Source organism: Phocoena phocoena, chromosome X (genome assembly GCF_963924675.1).
Source record: "Phocoena phocoena chromosome X, mPhoPho1.1, whole genome shotgun sequence".
NCBI classification, from domain to species: domain Eukaryota; kingdom Metazoa; phylum Chordata; class Mammalia; order Artiodactyla; family Phocoenidae; genus Phocoena; species Phocoena phocoena.
Genome location: NC_089240.1, coordinates 127,099,402 through 127,121,740, shown reverse-complemented (window position 1 = coordinate 127,121,740; position 22,339 = coordinate 127,099,402). Strand labels below are relative to the sequence as shown.

At 35.2% G+C, this 22,339-nt stretch overlaps 1 protein-coding gene across 2 annotated transcripts in view; it reads left to right on the top strand.

Annotated features, from left to right (window-relative positions):
• GABRA3 (gamma-aminobutyric acid type A receptor subunit alpha3) overlaps positions 1–22,339 on the top strand; it is a 282,373-nt gene that overhangs the window by 218,264 nt on the left and 41,770 nt on the right. For both annotated transcript variants that reach the window (XM_065901349.1, XM_065901350.1), the window contains one exon: positions 19,899–20,042. In XM_065901349.1, the coding sequence (XP_065757421.1) occupies positions 19,899–20,042 (144 nt within the window). The remainder of the gene's footprint in view (positions 1–19,898; positions 20,043–22,339) is intronic.

The following is a 22,339-nucleotide window of genomic DNA, read 5'->3' as shown; positions in this document are numbered from 1 at the left end:
TAAAGTATGTTGTAAAATGAGAAGCACCATGAGAAGACATAAAAGTACTACAGAATAAGGTGGGGTCAGTCATGTCTAGGTGGAAGATGAGCATTGCCATTGAAATTTAAAATAGAGTAATCAGCATAGGCCTCTTTGAAAAAGTGATATTTGGGAAGAAATTTTGATGAGGTAAAGGGTTTAACAAGGCAGATATTTGAGTAAATAATACTCTAGTTAGAGGGAACAGCCAGGGAGTCAGATAAGTATATCAGATATGAGATCAAAGAGGGGATCAGGTCATCTAAGTCTTGAAGAACATTAAAAGGCTTTGAATTTTATTCTGAGGGAAAATTGGGAGTGATTGGAATATTTTGAAGAAAATAATTATGTTATCTGATTTATGGTTTTTAAAGAATCATTATGGATACTCTGTTAAAAATATAAGTATGAGAAAGGTAGAAGCAGGGAGTCCAGTTAAGAGGTTATTGCAGTATTTCAGATGAGAGATGATAATGGCTCAAGTAAGAGTGCTAGTGGCATAAGTGGTAAGAAGTAATTTGATTCTGGATATATTGTGAAGGACAATCTCAGAGGATCCTCCAATGAATTAGTTGTGGAATATTAGAAAAAGAGAGAACTCAAGGGTGACTTGTACATTTCTGTCCTAATGGATTTACTATCAAGTTAGATGAGTATTACTTCCACTCTGGGTAGGATAGAGTTGTTTGTGGATAAACAATGCTCCCCTCATGAACAATTAGGAGACCCAGAACTGTTGAGCAATAAGGATTGAAGAGACTAAAATTCTGGAGAAAGGGTAGAACCTCTCACAGATGAATCTGTGACCTGTAGTTTCTTCATTCTTGGTGGTACTTGCCAATTCTGGCCATGGATTGCAACTTGGAATTCAAGTTTGGCCCTGGGCATAGGGCTGCTGCTGGATGATATATTTTTAAAAAAGTAATAATTCTGATGGTCACACAACACTAAAGTGATAAAAGTAGAGATCTAAGAGATCTCAGCCTCTTGACTGATACCCCTCTCAATACAATTGCTGAATTTTGAATTTGTACAAAGTATAATAACTAATATGAAAACCTTTGGAAAGTAGAGCTGGCTTTCCTACAGTATCCCAATGCTATAAAAAAGATGACATGCTAGGCTATCCATTTAAAATCCTGGAGAAGCTATGTCCTAAATATAAGGGAATATCAGAGACAGACTAAGTTTAACCAAAACCATGACACAGCTCAGTGCCTTATGGGATTAAGGTGATAATTATCCCACACTATCTGCCTAACAAAGGAAAGAATGAAGTCTCTCTCGTGGAAGTCAACATCATCTGAAAACTCTATATTTTTATTACACAATGTCTGGAATTCAATAAAAAATCATTAGGCATACCAATAGGCAGAATAATGTGATCTAAAACCAAGATCCAAAACCAAAACCAGAATATGAAAACAGACATACAAGTGATTCAGATATCAGATTGTAGATAAGGACTTTTAAAAACTATGGTTAATATGTTCAAGAAAAAAGGGAAAAGATGAATAAAATAGATAAAAGATAGGGAATTTCAACAGAAAATTGGGATCTATAAAGGAGAATAAATTAGAAATTAGTTATGAAAAAGTACAATATCAAAAATTCAGAATTCAAAGGGTGGATTTAATAAGTAGAAGACAGGATTAGAGATCTTAGAAATAGTTAAATAGAAAATGGCAAAACTGAAGTACAGAGAGACAAAAACACAGAAAAGAGTAAATTAATATGTGGGACACAGTAAAATATATTGTCATGTGTAATTTTGTAGAAGAAAAACAGGAAGAGAAATGAGCAAAAGCAATCATTAAGTGGCTAAAGGTCAGTCATTCTTAAAACTGATGAAAGTTATCAATCCAAAGATTCAAGAAATTGGTAAACACCAAGCAGGATAAATACAAAGAAAACAACACTGATTCTGAAGTTTAAATACAAATATAAGAGTGCCAAAAATAGCTAAGACAATCTTGAAAAAGACAAAGCTGGAGAGTTTATAATCAGAGTTTACAATCAAATCAAATCCAATACCAGATAAGAAGACTTATTTTAAAGTGTTAAAGCTTTGGTATACTTTAAAGCAATATGTATTATTGTTGCAAAGATAGAAAAATAGACTAATGGGGCATAGCAGAAAGTACACACACACACACACACACACACACACACACACACACACAGAGGTGGGGGGGGCTTTATCTCTCTCATACACAAAAATAAATTCCAGATGGGTTACAAATCTAAATGTGAAAAGGTGAAAGGTAAAACAATAAAGCTTTTAGAAGAAAACATAAGAGAATATCTTTATGATATTAGAAGAGATATAAATTACTTAAACAGGATATAGAATAGCACTAACCACAAAGGTAAAAGAGGATGACTTGGAATATGTTAAAAATTAAGAGATTCTCTTTATCAAAAGATAATGGTGAAAAGGCAAGCCATAGAGTGGGAAAAAATATTTGCATTGCATGTACATGGCAAATTACTCAAATCCATAATTATTGATATCCCCTACAAGTCTATAAGTAGTAGTCAGAAACCTCAATAGAAAAAAAAAGGCCAAAGTGTTGAACAGTCACCTTATAAAACAGGGTTTTCCAATCACCCACATAAAGTGATCAATTACATTAGTCAGCAGGGAAATGCAAATTGCAGTCCAGAGAATATTACTCCACACCCACTAGGATAACTAAAATGAATTGCTGATAGGAATGTAAATTTGTACAAAGGTTTTGGGAAGTTGTTTGGTGGTATCTACTAGTGCTGGACATACATGTATCATATAGCCTAGCGTCTCTAGTCCTGAGTAATTTCCAAACATAAATCAGTACTTATGTCTACCAAAGGCATATAATGAATGTTCATAGCAGAGCTAATTTTAGTAGACTTGATACTACCCTAATGTCCATCAAAATGGATTAAAAATCTGTGACAAAGAAATTAATACAACATTGTAAATCGACTATACTTCAATAAAAATATCTGTGACATATTCATAAAATGGAATACTATATAACAATGACAAGTATATTATACTCAACAACTCAATCTGGATGAGGTCACAGGTTTAATGCTGCGTGAAAGCCAGACACATCTATGTATATAGTGCATGATTCCATTTATGTCATATATAAAAATAGGCAAAACTAATCTGTGGTGTTAGAAGTCTTTAATATCTCATCCGTCATTGCTGTTGGTAGTATTTCTAAATTTCTATCATATTAAACTATGGAAATCAGGAATAAGAGTTGGAATTCCCAAGAATTTCATAAATTAAATGTTATTCATAAAACACTTCAGACTTTCATGCTCTTTGCTCATTATTATGGATATACAACTTTTTAAAATAAGAAATAGCAAGTTTATAAGTATTAGCAAATGCCAGTAACATTACTATAGAAGATACTCAAACACTGGAAAACACCAGCAAACCTTATTGGGTAGTATTTGAATTAAAACATTTGGATCTCTTAGCAAGGTAACAGAACTATACAAAATCAAATGTCAAAATTGCCAGTTTAAGGGTTTATTTTGCTTCTCAAACTTGTTATATCTTGAAAAGACACTCACAGGGTTTGTATATTGTATACTATGCATATAGACTTAATATCTAATTTGCAAGAATGACTTGCTGTTAGCAGCATACAGGGCTACAAAGATACACTTATAATAAGCAGAATCAACTGATCCAATCAACATGTACTCCTGTGTTGATATTTAGAATTTCAATACTTTTGACTCAGTGTGCCAGCATTTCCTGTCCTTGCTTTTAACTTGACATTAGTAGATTTCTTTAAGCCAGTCATGCTTCTGTGTCTATTGTTAAGCTTTAATTCTTATAGTAGAATTATAATACTTTTTCCATTTTGCTGATTTCTCAACTATTTTTCTCAGTATTTGAAATTCAGAAAAAATATATAAATTTCCCAACAAATGCCAGGAAGGAATTTACACATAGAAACAATAGTCAGGATAATGGTTACACCTGATGGGGGTCATGCTTGATAAGGGACACAACTAGTGCTTCTGGGTGCTGATTATATGGAATGTAAGTCTGGTGTTCAGAAAAGATATCTGGACTGGAGATTTAATTCAGGTTTCATACATATAGATGATATTTAAAGCCATAAGGCTGGAGAAGTCATCTACAACATTTAGAGGCTAAAGAGAAGAGTATAACTCAGTAAATGTGAAGGATAGGATAGCTGAAGCATGAGGAAACTTCAGGGAACATATTGTCCAGGAAACCAAATAAAGTACATTAAGAAGGAGAGAGTGGTTTAAATTCTTAAGTGGGCAGTTAAAGTTAACCTTAAAATCTCTAATAAGGAAGCAATTCTGGAGTGGTGAAGTGAGAACTTCTGAAAATCCACTCTTCCATAAAAGCAACAAGAACATTTTCAAAAATTGGCAAAATAAACTTTCTCTCCAAACTCTAACCAAAGGCTCACAACAATCTGAGGAGTGTTAGTCAAGAAAAATGGCTGATTCTCAGTAAGGCCAGAGAACTCTGTTCCCATCCTCTTTACCCCCACTCTGTAGAAGCCTGGAAGATTTTATAATGACAAAATGGTCAATCCATCAGGAAGATATAACAATTATAAAGATATATGCACCTAATCATAGAACCCCGAAATACATGGAGCAAAACTGACAAGAATTGAAAGGAGAAATAGACAATTCAACAATAAAAACTGAATATTTTAATATTCCACTTCCAATAGAACAACTAGACAGAACATCAACATAGAAATAGAAGACTTGAACACACTACAAACCAACTAGATCTAGTAAACATTTATATTGCGCTCTACCAAACAATATCAGAACACATTATTCTCAAGTGCACATGGAACATTTTCTGTTTTAGACTATATGTTAGGCCATAAAACACGATGCAATCAGTTTAAAAGTATTAGAACCATACAAAGTGTGTTATCTAACCTCAATTGAATGAAATTAGACATCGATAACAGAAGGGAATTTGGGAAATTCACAAATATGTTGAAATTAAATAACACACTCCTAAATAAACAATGGCTCAAAGAAGAAATCACAAGGGAAATTATTTTGAAATTGGTGAAAATTATGCACAATGTAAAAACAGCCTAAAGCAGTGTTCAGAGAGAAATTTATAACTGTAAAGCCTGTATTAAAAAGAAGGAACTGACCTTCCACCTTAAGAAACTAGAAAGAGAAGAGCAAACTAAACCCAAAAGAAGCAGAAGGAAGAAAATAATAAATATTAGAGTGAAATTAAATAAAATAGAAAAACATTAAAGAAAATCAAATAATCTAAAAGGTGGTTCTTTGAAAAGATCAGTAAAACTGATGAACCTTCAGCTAGACTGACCAAGGGCTGTGGGGAACACAAAACACACACACACACACACACACACACACACACACACAAAACAAGAGAATAATCATATTACTAAAATCATGAAAGAGGGGACATCACTACTGACCTTACAGAAATAAATAGGATTATATAAATACAGAATTTATATATTTAAATTTATTTAAATATATAAATATTATATATTTAATAAATATATATTATAATTATATATTATAATATATAATAAATTATATATATTATAATTTATTTATTTAAATACATAAATAAATAGGATTATACAGGAAAACTATGAGCTGCAAATTATAGGTCAAAAAATTATATAGCTTAGATGAAATGGAAAAATTACTAGTAACACACAAACTACTGAAACTGACTGAGGAAAAAAAATAGAAATTTTTATTGGACCTATAACAGGAGACTTAATTAGTAATTTTATAACTTCCCACAAGGAAAAACCCAGGTCCAGATAGTTTCACCATTGATTTTACCAGACAGTTAAAGAAGAATGAATACTAAGTCTTCACAAAGTCTTGTAAAATACAGAAGAGGAGGTGACAGTCAGGTCAGTATCACTATGCTACCAAAACCAAAGATCACAAGAAAAGAAAAGCAAAGACAAATATTCTTTATGAATATAAACACAAAGATCTTCAACAAAATACTAGTAAACCAAATTAAAATAACTTATAAATGGATTATCCACTATCTTTAAGTGGGATATATCCCAGGAATATAAAGTTGGCTTAACATCCAAATATCAATCAATGTAATACACCATATCAGTAGAATAAAGGACAAAAACCACTTGATCATTTCGATAAATGCATAAACACATATAATTCATGCCAGAAATCCAAATTTGTCCTGATTTGCCAGTAACTAGTGCCTATAACTTACCCTGTAACTTTGGATAATTTAAAATCCTGACTAAGTATTTGAATTAGTTATAAACGTATACAGTGTTTGTTTCCATTTGGTTTTATATGTATGCCAACCTTAGGCTGTAGTTGTTATGTTCATCAGAACTCTTGTACTTTTACTGAATATGCCCAAACCAAACTGATTATTTTTTTTTCTCTAAAACCTTCTTTTGTGTTCCCTGCCTTGGCTTAGATCCTGTATTTGGGTTGTTGTTTATCTCTTCAACCTCATCTCGTATCTCTTTCCCCTTTACCTCAGCCTTCTGCCAGTTCCTAGAACACTGCAACACTGCAAGATGTTTCCCACTTAGAAGACTTTGCACTTTCTGTTATTTTGTGGTTGTTTGTTTGTTTGTGGCCTGAAATATTCTCCAGCAAGCTCTGGTTTTTGCTTATTTTCCATTTTCTTGCTTAAAAGCCACCCCCTCAAAGGGGTTTCCTGTGATCACCGTATCTAATGAAACCCATCCCCACTTCATAAACTCTGTTTTATTTTTTATAGCACTTATCACTGTATGATATTATCTTTATTTATTTACTTATATATTTTCTGTCTTTTTCCACTAGACTATAAGCTCAATGAAAGGATGGGACCTCAAATGTCTTATGATCTCTGAACATTAACTGTCTAATATAATGTCTTAGTATTTGTTGAATGAGTGACTGACTTAATCAATCAAGCAAGCTAGCAATCATTCTCTGACAGTATGAGTTCAAAGGGAATGCCTTCTCATTGGTGTTATCATGGCAGGATTGGTATTTACTTCCCATATTCCTGGGGCTGGCACATACCAAGGCTCGAGTAACAGAAGGAGGCATTTGGCAAAGCAACTAAAGGCAAAGAGATGCTAGTGCCATCATAGCCAATACAATATACGTTGAGGGGGCCATTCTGGGAATGCTGTAGTTCTGATTGTCTGATAGATAGCCTTTCTGCAGTATCCATTTCCCAAGCCACTCTACCCCTGCTCCTCCATGAAAAAAAATGAAACTGAGGAGAAGGGGTAGGACTCTATGTGAGGGAATTTGAGGGCTTACAGGAGCCCAAAGTTCAGGGAGGAAGGAGAGAAGAAAGAGAAGGCCTAAAGGGGAAGAGTTCTGTTCCCCAGTGGGTGAATGAATTCCATCATTAGCCAAGTACTTGCAAAGGTTACAAACTCTGTGTCATCTAGAATCCTTCCATAAACTTCCTCCTTTTCTTTCTTAACCATCATGAAAAGCCACCAGTTATATTCTGCCACTGAAGTCTCCTCCCTATTCCACTTAATTCATCCCACTGTCTAATACTCTGTATTGTGTCCTAAATGTCATTCACACCAAACATTGTGATGGCCTTTTAACTTCTGTCTTGGCTTTAGCTTCACTCTTTCTAACCAGGCATCCATTCTGCAGGTTGAGCAATCTTTCCAAATTATATATCTGGCCATATCATCTCCCTATTTCAGGCATGTCCACAAGAACTTATAGCCTATGGACTAAAACCCTTACTTCATTTTTAAAAATTTAAGTATAGTTAATTTAAAATATTATATTAGTTTCAGGTGTACAACATAGTGATTCAATATTTTAATACATTATACTTCATTTAAAGTTATTATAAATTATTGGCTATATTCCTTGTGCTGTACAGTATATCCCTGTATTTTACTTATTTTATACATAATATAGTTTGTGTCTCTTAATCCCCTACCCCAATCTTGCCCTCCCGCAAATCCCCTTCCCACTGGTAAGAACTAGTTTGTTCTCTATATCTGGGAGTCTGTTTCTGTTTTCTTATGTTCATTAGTTTGTTGTAATATTTAGATTCTGTATATAAGTGATAACATACAGTATGTGTCTTTCCTTGTCTGACTTATTTCACTGAGCGTAATACCCTTCAAGTCCATCCATGTTGCTGTTGCAAATATCAAAACTTCATTTTTTTTATGGTTGAGTAACATCCCATTTTACCCCTCCACACACACGCACACAAACACACACAATATATTGTCTTTATCCATTCATCTGTTGATGGACACTTAGCTTTCTTCCATATCTTGGCTATTGCAAATAATGCTGCTTTGAACCTTGGGGTGCAGATAATCTTTGCAAATTAATATTTTCATTTTATGCATATATACACCCAGGAGTAGAATTTCTAGATCATATGGTAGTTCTATTTTTAGTTTTTTGAGGAACCTCCATACTGTTTTCCATAGTGGCTGCACCAACTTACATTCCCACTAACATTGTACTAGTGTACTAGGTTTCCCTTTTCTCCATATCCTTGCCAAGTTTGTTATTTGTGGTCTTTTTGATGACAGCCATTATAATACATGTGAGGTGATATCTCATTGTGGTTTTGATTTGCATTTCCATGATGGTTAGGAATATTGAGCATCTTTTCATGTGACTGTTGACCATCTGTATGTCTTTGGGAAAATGTCTGTTCAGGTCTTCTCCCTCTTTTTTAATCAAGTTTTTTGGGTTGTTTTTGATATTGAGTTATATGAACTGTTTATATATTTTGGATATTAACCCCTTATTGGATGTATCATTTGCAAATATTTTCTCCCATTCAGTAGGTTGTCTTTTTGTTTTGCTGATGGTTTCCTTTGCTGCACAAAAGCTTTTAAGTTTAGTTAGGTCCCATTTGTTTACTTATCCTTTTGTTTCCTTTGCTTAAAGGGACAATCCAAAAATATACTAACACTTATGTCAAAGAGTGCTCTGCCTATGTTTTCTTCTAGGAATTTTATGGTTTCCGGTCTTACGTTTAGGTCTTTAATCCATTTTGAGTTTATTTTTGTATATGGTATGAGGGAGTGTTTGAATTTCATTCTTTGACCTGTAGGTAGCTGTTTTCCCAGCAACATTTATTGAAGAGGCTGTCTTTTCTCCATTGTATATTCTTGCCTCCTTTGTCATAGTTTAATTGGCCATAAGTATGTGGGTTTATTTCTGGGCTTTCTATCCTGTTCTATTGATCTATATTTCTGTTTTTGTGCCAGTACCATACTGTTTTGATTACTGTAGCTTTGTGATACAGTCTGAAGTCAGGGATCATGACTTCCAGCTTTGTTCTTTTTCCTCAAGATTGCTTTGGCTCTTTGGGGTCTTTTGCACTCCCATACAAATTTTAGGATTATTTTTGCTAGTTCTGTGAACAATGTCATGGATATTTTGATAGGGGTTGTATTAAATCTGTGGATTGCTTTGAGTAGTATGGACATTTTAACAATATTAAACAATTTAACTATTTTAATTCTTCCAATCTGTAAACATGGGATATCTTTCCATTTGTTTATATCATCTTCCATTTCCTTCATCAATGACTTACAGTTTTCAGAATATAGGTCCTTCGCTTCCTTGGTTAAATTTATCCCTTCTTATTTTATTCTTTCTAATACAATTGTAAATGGGATTGTTTTCTTGTTTCCTTTTTCTGATAGTTTATTATTAGTGTATAGAACAGCAACAGATTTCTGTATATTAATCTTGAATCCTACAACTTTACTGAAGTAATTTATTAATTCTAACAGTTTTTTGGTGGAGACTTTAGCATTTTCTATGTATAGTGTCATGTCATCTGCAAAGAGTGACTGTTTTACCTCTTTCCTTCTAATATGGATGCCTTTTTTTTTCTTGTTTTATTGCTGTGGCTAGGACTTCCATTACTATGTTAAACAGAAATGGCAAGCGTGGGCATTCTTGTCTTGTTCCTGATTTTAGAGGAAAAGCTTTCAGCTTTTCATCATTGAAAACACAATGTTAGCTGTGGGTTTGTCATAGTTGGCCTTTATTATTTTGCGATATGTTCCCTCTATGCCCACTTTCTGGAGAGTTTTTATTATAAATGGATGTTGAATTTTGTAAAATGCTTTTTCTGCATCTATTGAGATGATCATGTGGTTTTTGTCTTTCCTTTTGTTAATGTGGTATACCATGCTGATTGATTTGTGGATATTGAACCACTATTGGATCCTAGAATAATTTCCACTTGATCATGGTATATAATTCTTTTTATATATTGTTGGATTTGGTTTGCTAGTATTTTCTTGAGGATTTGTGCATCTATATTCATCAGAGATATTGGCCTGTAATTTTCTTTTCTTGTATTGTCTTTGGTTGGGTATCATGGTAATAATGGCCTCATAGAATGAATTTGGGGATGTTCCCTCCTCTTCAATGTTCTGGAATAGTTTGAGAAGGATAGGTATTAATTCTTCTTTGTATACTTAGTAGAATTCCTCTGTGAAGCTGTCTAGTCCTGGACTTTTGTTTTTTGGGAGTTTTTTGATTACTAACTCAATTTCACTACTAGTGATCAGTCTGTTCAGATTGTCTAGTTCTTTCTGACTCCATTGTGGAAGAGTGTATGTTTCTAGGAATTTATCCATTTCTTCTAGGTTGTCCAATTTGTTGGCATATATTCATAGTATTCTCTTATGATTTTTTGTATCTCTGTAATATTCATTGTAATTTCTCCTCTTTCATTTCTTATTTTGTTTATTTGCATCCTCTCTCTTGTTTTTCTTAATAAGCATAGCTTAAAGTCTTGTCAATTTTATTTATCTTTTCAAAAACCCAGCTCTTGGTTTCATTGATCTTTTCTATTGTTGTGGGTGGTTTTTCTTTTTGATCTCTACTTCATTTTTTTCCCCCCAATCTTTATAATTTCCTTCCTTCTGCTGACTCTGGACTTTCTTTGTTCTTCTTTTTCTAATTCCTTTAGATGGTAGGTTAGGTTGTTTATTTGAGATTTTTCTTGTTTCCTGACATAAGCTTGTATTGCCATAAACTTCCCTCTCAGAACTGCATTTGCTGCATCCCATAGCTTTTTGAATGTTGTGCTTTCATTTCATTTGTTTCAAGGTATTTTCTGATTTCCTCTCTGATTTTTTTCGTTAGCCCATTGGTTTTTTAGTAGCACGATGTTTAGCATCTACATGTTTGTGTTTTCTCCATTTTTCTTCCTATAATTGATTTCTAGTTTCATATTTTGTGGTCAGAAAAGATGCTTGATATAATATCGATCTTCTTAAATTTATTGAGACTTGCTTTGTGGCCAGAATGTGATCTATCCTGGAGAACTTCCATGTGCACAGAAAAGAATGTATATTCGGATGTTTTTGGATAGAATGTCCTTTAAATATCTATTAAGTCCAATGGGTCTAATGTGTCATTTAAGGCCATAAAACCCTCATTTCTTGGTGTGGGCAATTAAGCTATTTTATAATATAACCTCAGCTTCCTTTTAGCCTGTAAGTCCAGGGATACCATTAATTCCCTTAACACTCCATGCTCTCATATGGATTTTTGCCTTTGCTGTGTTGTTCTATGGCTAGGAAAGTCCTTCTATCACCTACTAAATGTGACCTCATCTTCTGAGTATCACCCAGTTTATGAATCCTTCCCTAACACTACACTCTAAGCAGAATCAATAGAGCCTCCTTCTGGTTTCACTTAACACTTGTTTTTGTTTCATTAGTGTACATACATCTAACGTTTAGGCTTGTGCTATAACTATTGTGCAATGTCTGTCTCCATCAATAGATTGTGGGCATACAGGTGGTGCTCACTGTGCCTTATTAACCTTTTTTACAAATATGGGGTCAGGCTGTGAGCAGACAATCAAGTAGTTTTCAATTTGTTTTTTGAATATATTTCTCCCTCTTCCTTCTCTTCCTTTAATAGTTTTTGCCTTTCCTGATTTGACCTCCAACAAATGAGAAGAAAATCCTTTTTCCTCCTTTTGATTATTATCAAAGAAATGAAACCATTGCTTTTTGCATAAAACAAGTTGCCACTCTGGGCCCAGTGAAGTTTCTAAGGAACTGGTAGCTGCACAATTTATTGTCACATCTGTATTAGAACATGCTAGGATTCTTAGGGCTAATATTCAGGATTGTATGCTCAAGGTACTCAGTTTAAGTTAAGAGGTTCAGCAAGAAATTCCTTTTCTTTCCTGGGGGTGGATAATATCTTCCATCACCTACCCCTTCACAGAAGGACCTGTTCTAATTTCCATTGTCAAACTCTTGGGTATATTGGGCAGAACACTGCTTTGTCCTTTAACCATAGGGAGTTACAACCACTTGAATGGCAAAGATAAGAAGACATATACAGAAACAAGAAGAACTACAATCCTGCAGCCTGTGGAACAAAAACCATATTCACAGAAAGATAGAGAAAATGAAAAGGCAGAGGGCTACATAACAGATGAAGGAACAAGATAAAATCCCAGAAAAACAACTAAATGAAGTGGAGATAGGCAACCTTCCAGAAAAAGAATTCAGAATAATGATAGTGAAGATGATCCAGGACCTCAAAAAATGAACGGAGGAAAAGATCGAGAAGATGCAAGAAATGTTTAACAAAGACCTAGAAGAATTAAAGAACAAACAAACAGAGATGAACAATACAATAACTGAAATGAAAACTACACTAGAATGAATCAATAGCAGAATAACTGAGGCAGAAGAACAGATAAGTGACCTGGAAGACAGAATGGTGGAATTCACTGCTGCAGAACAGAATAAAGACAAAAGAATGAAAACAAATGAAGACAGCCTAAGAGACCTCTGGGACAACATTAAACATAACAATATTCGCATTATAGGGGTAACAGAAGGAGAAGAGAGAGAGAAAGGACCTGAGAAAAAATTTGAAGAGATTATAGTCGAAAATTTCCCTAACATGGGAAAGGAAATAGCCACCCAAGTCTAGGAAATGCAGCGAGTCCCATACAGGATAAACCCAAGGAGAAACACACTGAGACACATAGTAATCAAACTGGCAAAAATAAAAATTATTGAAAGCAGCCAGGGTAAAACGACAAATAACATACAAGGGAATTCCCATAAGTTTAACAGCTGATTTCTCAGCAGAAACTCTATAAGCCAGAAGGGAGTGGCATGATATACTTAAAGTGATGAAAGGGAAGAACCTACAACCAAGATTACTCTAGCCAGCAAGGATCTCATTCAGATTCAATGGAGAAATCAAAAGCTTTACAGACAAGCAAAAGCTAAGAAAATTCAGCACCACCAAACCAGCTCTACCACAAATGCTAAAGGAATGTCTCTAAGTGGGAAACATAAGGGAAGAAAAGGACCTACAAAAACAAACCCCCCCAAATTAAGAAAATGGTCATAGGAATATACATATTGATAATTACCTTAAACGTGAATGGATTAAATGCTCCAATGAAAAGACACAGGCTTGCTGAATGGAAACAAAACCAAGACCCATAAATATGCTGTCTACAAGAGAGCCACTTCAGACCTAGGGACACATACAGACTGAAAGTGAGGGGATGGAAAAAGATATTCTATGCAAATGGAAATCAAAAGAAAGCTGTAGTAGCAATACTCATATCAGATAAAATAGACTTTAAAATAAAGTATGTTGCAAGAGACAAGGAAGGGCACTACATAATGATCAAGAGATCAATCCAAGAAGAAGATATAACAATTATAAATATATATGCACCCAACATAGGAGCACCTCAATAGTTAAGGCAAATGCTAACAGCTGTAAAAGAGGAAATCAACAGTAACACAATAATAGTGGGGGACTTTAACACCTGACTTACGCCAATGGACAGATCAACCAAAATGAAAATAAATAAGGAAACAGAAGCTTTAAATGACATGATAGACCAGATAGATTTAATTGATATTTATAGGACATTCCACCCCAAATCAGCAGATGACACTTTCTTCTCAAGTGCGCATGGAACATTCTCCAGGATAGATCACATCTTGTGTCACAAATCAAGCCTCAGTAAATTGAAGAAAATTGAAAACATATCAAGCATCTTTTCTGACCACAACACTATGAGATTAGAAATGAAGTACAGGGAAAAAAACGTAAAAAACACAAACACATGGAAGCTAAACAATACGTTACTAAATAACCAAGAGAACACTGAAGAACTCAAAGAGGAAATCAAAAAATACCTAGAGACAAATGACAATGAAAACATGACAATCCAAAAGGGAAGTTTATAGCTATACAAGCCTACCTCAAGAAACAAGACAAATCTCAAATAAACAATCTCACCTTACACCTAAAAGAACTAGAGAAAGAAGAACAAACAAAACCCAAAATTAGCAGAAGGAAAGAAATCATAAAGATCAGAGCAGAAATAAATGAAATACAAACAAAGAAAACAGTAGCAAATATCAATAAAACTAAAAGCTGGTTCTTTGAGAAGATAAACAAAATTGATAAACCATTAGCCAGACTCATCAAGAAAAAGAGGGAGAGGACTCAAATCAATAAAATTAGAAATGAAAAAAGGAGAAGTTACAACAGACACCGCAGAAATACAAAGCATCCTAAGGGACTACTACAAGCAACTGTATGCCACTAAAATGGACAACCTGGCAGAAATGGAAAAATTCTTAGAAAGGTATAACATTCCAAGACTGAACCAGGAAGAAATAGAAAATATGAACAGACGAATCACATGTAATGAAATTGAAACTGTGATTAAAAATCTTCCAACAAGCAAAAGTCCAGGACCAGATGGCTTCACAGGTGAATTCTATCAAACATTTAGAGAAGAGCTAACACCCATCCTTCTCAAACTCTTTCAAAAAATTGCAGAGGAAGGAACACTCCCAAACTCATTCTATGAGGCCACCATCACCCTGATACCAATACCAGACAAAGATACTACAAAAAAAGAAAATTACAGAGCAATATCACTGATGAATATAGATGCAAAAATCCTGAACAACATACTAGCAAACAGAATCCAACAACACATTAAAAGGATCATACATGATCAAGTAGGATTTATCCGAGGGATGCAAGGATTCTTCAATATATGTAAATCAATCAATGTGATACACCATATTAACAAACTGAAGAATAAAAACCATATGATCATCTCAATAGATGCAGGAAAAGTTTTTTAAAAAATTCAACACCCATTTAAGATAAAAACCCTCCAGAAAGTGGGCATAGAGGGAACCTACCTCAACATAATAAAGGCCATATATGACAAACCCACAGCAAACATCATTCTCAATGGTGAAAAACTGAAAGCATTTCCTCTAAGATCAGGAACAAGACAAGGATGTCCACTCTCAACAGTATTATTCAACATAGTTTTGGAAGTCCTAGCCATGGCAATCAGAGAAGAAAAAGAAATAAAAGGAATCCAAATTGGAAAAGAAGAAGTAAAACTGTCACTGTTTGCAGATGACATGATACTATACATAGAGAATCCTAAAAATGCCACCAGAAAACTACTAGAGCTAATAAATGAATTTGGTAAGTTGCAGGATATAAAATTAATGCACAGAACTCTCTTGCATTCCTATACACTAATGATGAAAACTCTGAAAGAGAAATTAAGGACACACTCCCATTTACCATTGCAACAAAAAGAATAAAATATCTAGGAATAAACCTACCTAGGGAGACAAAAGGCCTGTATGCAGAAAACTATAAGACACTGATGAAAGAAATTAAAGATTATACCAACAGATGGAGAGATATACCATGTTCTTGGATTGGAAGAATCAATATTGTGGAAATGACTATACTACCCAAAGCAATCTACAGATTCAATGCAATCCCTATCAAATTGCCAATGGCATTTTTTATGGAACTAGAAGAAAAAGTCTTAAAATTTATATGGAGACACAAAAGACCCCAAATAGCCAAAGAAGTCTTGAGGGAAAAAAACGGAGCTGGAGGAATCAGACTCCCTGACTTCAGACTATACTGCAAAGCTACAGTAATCAAGACAGTATGGTACTGGCACAAAAACAGAAACATAGATCAATGGAACAAGATAGGAAGCCCAGAGGTAAACCCACGCACCTATGGTCAACTAATCTATGACAAAGGAGGCAAGGATATGCAATGGAGAAAAGACAGTCTCTTCAATAAGTGGTGCTGGGAAAACTGGACAGCTACATGTAAAAGAATTAAATTAGTACACTCCCTAAAACCATACACAAAAGTAAACTCAAAATGGATTAGAGACTTAAATGTAAGACCGAACACTATAAAACTCTTAGAGGAAAACACAGGAAGAACACTCTTTGACATAAATCACAAAATCTTTTTTGATCCACCTCCTAGAGTAGTGGAAATAAAAATAAACAAATAGGACCTAATGAAACTTAAAAGTTTCTGCACAGCAAAGGAAACCATAAATAAGATGAAAAGACAACCCTCAGAATGGGAGAAAATATTTGCAAATGAAGCAACTGACAAAAGATTAATCTCCAAAATATATAAACAGCTCCTGCAGCTCAATATTAAAGAAACAAACAGCCCAATACAAAAATGGGCAGAAAACCTAAATAGACATTTCTCCAAAGAAGACATACAGATGGCCAAGAAGCACATGAAAAGCTGCTCAACATCACTAATTATTAGAGAAATGCAAATCAAATCTACAATGAGGTATCACCTCACACCAGTTATAATGGGCATCATCAGAAAATCTACAAACAACAAATGGTGGAGAGGGTGCGGAGAAAAGGGAATCCTCTTGCACTGTTGGTTGGGATGTAAATTGATACAACCACTATGGAGAACAGTATGGAGGTTCTTAATAAACTAAAAATAGAATTACCATATGATCCAGCAATCCCACTACCGGGTATATACCCAGAGAAAACCATAATTCCAAAAGACCATGCACCCCAATGTTCATTGCAGCACTATTTACAATAGCCAGGTCATGGAAGTAACCTAAATGCCCATCAACAGACGAATGGATAAAGAAGATGTGGTACATATATACAATGGAGTATTACTCAGCCATAAAAGGGAATGAAATTGGGTCATTTGTTGAGACGTGGATGGATCTAGAGATTGTCATACAGCGTGAAGTAAGTCAGAAAGAGAAAAACAAATATTGTATATTAACGCATGTATGCGGAACCTATAACTATGGTACAGATGAACCGGTTTTCATGGCAAACTTTGAGACACAGATGTAGAGAACAAATGTATGGACACCATGGGGGGAAAGCTGCCGGGGGGTGGGGATGGTGGTGTGATGAATTGGGTGATTGGGATTGACATGTATACACTGATGTGTATAAAATTGATGACTAATAAGAGCCTGCTGTATAAAAGAATAAAAAATAAAAATAAATAAAAGAAGACATATACAGGTAATTATATGTTTAGGCATAGTAGAACCCAAACATATATATTAAGGTTAGAAGGCACTGGGGAAAATGAGAGGACAAGGACCTTGTGAAATCACATTTTATTAATAGCCTTGTGATAGTCCTCACTTAATAGTCTTAGTATAAGTTTTAGGTAAGTGTGTGAGAAGAGTCCTGAGGAGATGATATCCCTTTCTTCTTGGTGATCGTAGTTTAAAGATCTCAATTTTAGTTGGGAGCCCTAGATACCCCATAGGCAGCAGAGGATGCTTTGTTTCCAAAACTGAATCACAAGACCACAGCCATCCATAGGGGAAAACCTCTAGACAAGAGGTTACATGTTGGTGGTTTGCAGATGTCATTTATTTGATCTATACAGTGTTAATAACCTTCAAAATTATCCTCCAAGATTTGAAATTTGGGAGGTGTCATACAAAATTCCAGATTTGTTTATTATTTTATGAAATCAGAAGATTGGACAACATTGGACTCAAATCCCCACATGGCCACAAACAGCTGGGGCTGAGCAGTGGCTGTCCCTTGTATGTGGGCACTTTCTGCTCTCTCCCTGAAAACAAGGTCTAATGTCAGTTGCCATTAATCAACTCACTTAATTGATAGATTTAAGAGTTTCTAGTTGAATTAAGAGGAAAGTGACATAGTTCTTGTACCCATAGCTGTAAAAATTTAAAATAAATAAATTAAAGATAGACTGAAAGGACTATTTCAAAAAAGATGGCAAGTTTGCATTTCCTAATAAAAATGAAGACTATTTATACACTGTTTCTATGCATACACAGTATGCTTTTGTTGAAAAATAAAACTTCAGATATCAACATTATGCAATCCATTATAAGAACCATAATTGATATATTAAAGAAGATGTACAATGAAAATCTTAATTTTATTAAATAGACTGAAAGTTCAACAGGTTTTGTATTTGAATATATACATTAAGTGTTGCTGCTGGGAAAAGCAGTTATGCATTAATTAAGCAATATACCTTCACAGGCATCAAAATATTTTATAGACACAAGATTTATAAAAATGTCTTTAATTGCAGTAGAAATTATACATTGAACCAGAAGTATTTTTGTCAGTGAGTTGAAGAAATGACTGAGACCATATACAGGGCATATTATGTTTAAAAGTTAGATTTCCTGCGGCATTTTCTTTTGTCACTTATGATAGTTATGTGTATTTTCTCATAATTTCAATGAGAATTTTGATGTGAATGAACAACTTTTGGGCATGTTGTCCATTATAAGCAAATCAGAAAATGGTTTGCTTGAATATATTGAAAAAAATCCTAAAAAATGTAACATAAGCAGATCACAATTAATATATGTAAGTGTTAATGTCAGACTTTTATGAAATACATATCCAGCATTGCAAAGTTTTGTAGGGATACAGAATTTATGTTTGTTCATTGGTAGATTGACTAGCAATTATTTGCTTTGTGGTAAAAGGTTTAAGTAGAGCATATTATGGACATAATAGCTGCCACCATGAGCTGGAGACCTCCCAATGACTTGAACAATAAACAGCTCAAAAATGAATGAAGAGGAGCAGTATGAGCAGTATGGTTGTCAGCTTCCCTATGAGCCTAGATATCTGAGTTAGGGCAAAGTGCTCACCCCAAATATAAAACCCACTGTGCAAAGAGTTAATCTGTGTCTGGAAAGAAAGCAACTCTATTCTTTAAAGATACTAACTAAAACTAAATAACCTTACTCCTCATTCCCTCACCGTTTCCTTACCCACACCCCTGTTAAAATTAATCTGTACTAAATTCTGTACTCGACATTGGAATTCCAAATACAAGACCTGACATTAATACCCTGATGCAGAAGAAATGGTGGCAGGTTTCTGGTTTGCAAAATTAAAGTGGTAATACATTTCAAAATAAAATTGTAATCATTAATTATTGCTTTTTTAATTTTTCATTTTTAATTTAAAATATCCCCAGTATGATATTTTACATTATTTCATATGTTCACCCCATAATTAGTTAAAGAAAATTATATTACATTTCTAGCAGTTTATTTTTCCTACAACTAGCCTGATTTGGTCATTTAAGATACCTCTCTAGCTCCTGTGGGCATTTGAATTTGTGACATCTGCATTAGGTAATATTTTAACCATTCCTCCCCTTGCCCCTACTCTCTATCCTCCAAGAGAAGGAAAAGTTTAACAATTTATTGGCAGTCCAGAAGACTGTGAGTCATTGAAGCAAGTGACCACTTTGGGTTTATTTCTGTGTGTCCAGCATAAACTGTTAGTAATTGTTCAACAAGTACTTAATACATGCATGGATAAATGTACTTCAGTTGAAGATATACCACATACATAAAACTCTTTTGGGATGGAAGTTGTATTTCAATCTCATGCAAGTTTAGTATCAAAGATAATCATTTTCCTTTCCCTTCACTTCTCCTTCTTGACTTTTTTCTGCCTTAGATGCCTATACAACAGCCGAAGTAGTTTACTCTTGGACTCTTGGGAAGAACAAATCTGTGGAAGTGGCACAGGATGGCTCTCGACTGAATCAATATGACCTGCTGGGCCATGTTGTTGGGACAGAAATAATCCGGTCTAGTACAGGTATTTATTTATTTTATTTAGCAAGCATTTTTGTAACCTGTACCACATACCAGTCACTGTTTTAAGTGCTTATAATAACTTATGTTAATAAAACAGTCTTGTGAGGTAGGTACTATTATCTTAAGGAAACTGAGGCATACAGATGTTTAGTAATTTGTTCCATGTCACAGTTATGTAATGTCAGAGCCAAGATCTGAACCCAGGCAGATTGGCTTCCAAGATCATGCTTTTAACCATGATGCCCTGCTGTCTCTTCGTGAGTTAGGTCGAGGTCATTAGGGCTGGACTGTGGTAGAAGAGAAAGCAGAGGGAAGCCATGATAGTGGGAGAGCTAAACTTTGACCCTAAAGTTTTCATGAAGATATTTGCTTAACTCCGCCAATACAGAGGTGGCAATGTAATAACCCCAGGAGAGTCCAGAACACAGCCAGGAGGTCCAGGAATGAGCCATGGAATTATTTTCTTAAGTGAATCACCTATTTCAGAAACAAGTGTGTCTGGCAAACATTGCCAGGTCCTCTCAATGGCTCTTCCTTGGATATTGATAAATGGTATTTAGAGGCTTGTTCTGTAGCCTTAAGTCCTATCTATTTGGAAACTGACCAGTTGTAGGGGCCTGAGGAAGGACGCACCCTGAATCCCAACTAACTTTAGGGTATTTGACAAAATGGAGTACATCTTAGGGGCCCACATATCTTACAATACTTTTTGCCATGAAAGGGTGGGAACTTTCAACACTTGTCTCCATGGAAGATCTCTGAATCCACAATTATAAATTAAGTAGGGTACTCTTGTCCTTTTTTTCATTAGCTGGACACTGCTGTTCCCTCTCATAGTGTTACAGTATGTCTGTGGTCTGTTCTCCCTCCATCCTAGGACCAGGGGCTAGAATGTAAAAAAAAGCAGCATTTGAAATGGATTTAAAGGACAACAGGATTTAGAGATTTGGAACTTGGTGTGGGGAAAGGCTATTCTTGAGAATGGCAATACAGAGTTTCAAAAGGCCAGAGGTTTGTGAGAACATGATCTCTTGGAGAAGGTCAGCTGATCTGTGGGGGTGAGGGGAAAGTGCCCACCTGGCCAGTTCTGCTCTCTCCAAGCAGGTAGAGGGAGGAGGACCTTTAGTGCCTGCATGTACAAAGTGTATTTTTACTGTCCTATTGTGACCCTTGCATTTTTGAGCAGAAGCCACCTCCTGCTGTGGGGTGCCGCTGCTGCTGCAAATGACCTCCCATCTGAGATCAGACCCTCCCCTCCCTCCCACCCCAGCCTGTAGGCAAAGAGTACCCAGGCTCCTGATAAAGGCTCTGTGCATCCCAGCACAGCAGGGCGGACCCCTAGAGACCAAGGGTAACCCAGGGGCCCTGGAGGTCCACTCCGTAGAAGGGAGAGAATTCCTGGGGCTATAGCATCTGTTCACTCTCCTGACTTCCCCATCCCTCCTTAGCACTGCTCACCTGGTATCAACTTTTGAGACCCATCATTAGCGATTCAAGCAGCCCCATTTCATTTGGTTAAGCCACTGTTTGTTTAGTCTTTATCACACATTCATGATAGAAAAATTAGAAATATCAGAGGAACAAAAAATGTAAATTAAAATATTCTTTAATTCCACCATCTAGAAAAAAACTTTTTAGAAGAATTTCGTGCATTAACTGATTATTATACATTTTGGTGTGTAACCTTTAAGAAGGTTCTCTTTGCACTTTTAATATAAATATGTTTTTATATAAATGGGGCCATAATATTGATACTGTTTTATAAGCTGCTTTTTATGTAGTTTTATATTGTAAGCATGTTTTCTTGTTACTAAGTGTACAGGATCCAAATAAAATGTACACACAAGCTAGTGATATATTTTTATTATTAATTAATTAATTAATTTTTGCTGTGTTGTGTTGGGTCTTCGTTTCTGTGTGAGGGCTTTCTCTAGTTGCGGCAAGTGGGGGCCACTCTTCATCGCGGTGCACGGGCCTCTCACTATCACGGCCTCGCTTGTTGCGGAGCGCAGGCTCCAGACGCGCAGGCTCAGTAGTTGTGGCTCACGGGCCTAGTTGCTCCGCAGCATGTGGGATCCTCCCAGACCAGGGCTCGAACCTGTGTCCCCTGCATTAGCAGGCAGATTCTCAACCACTGTGCCACCAGGGAAGCCCAGTGATATATTTTTATTCAGATATAATTGACATTAGTTTCAGGTGTACAACATTATGATTCAATATTTTTATGTATTATGAAATGATCACCACGGGAAGTCTAGTTAACGTCCATCACTATACATAGTTATAGAATTTTTTTCT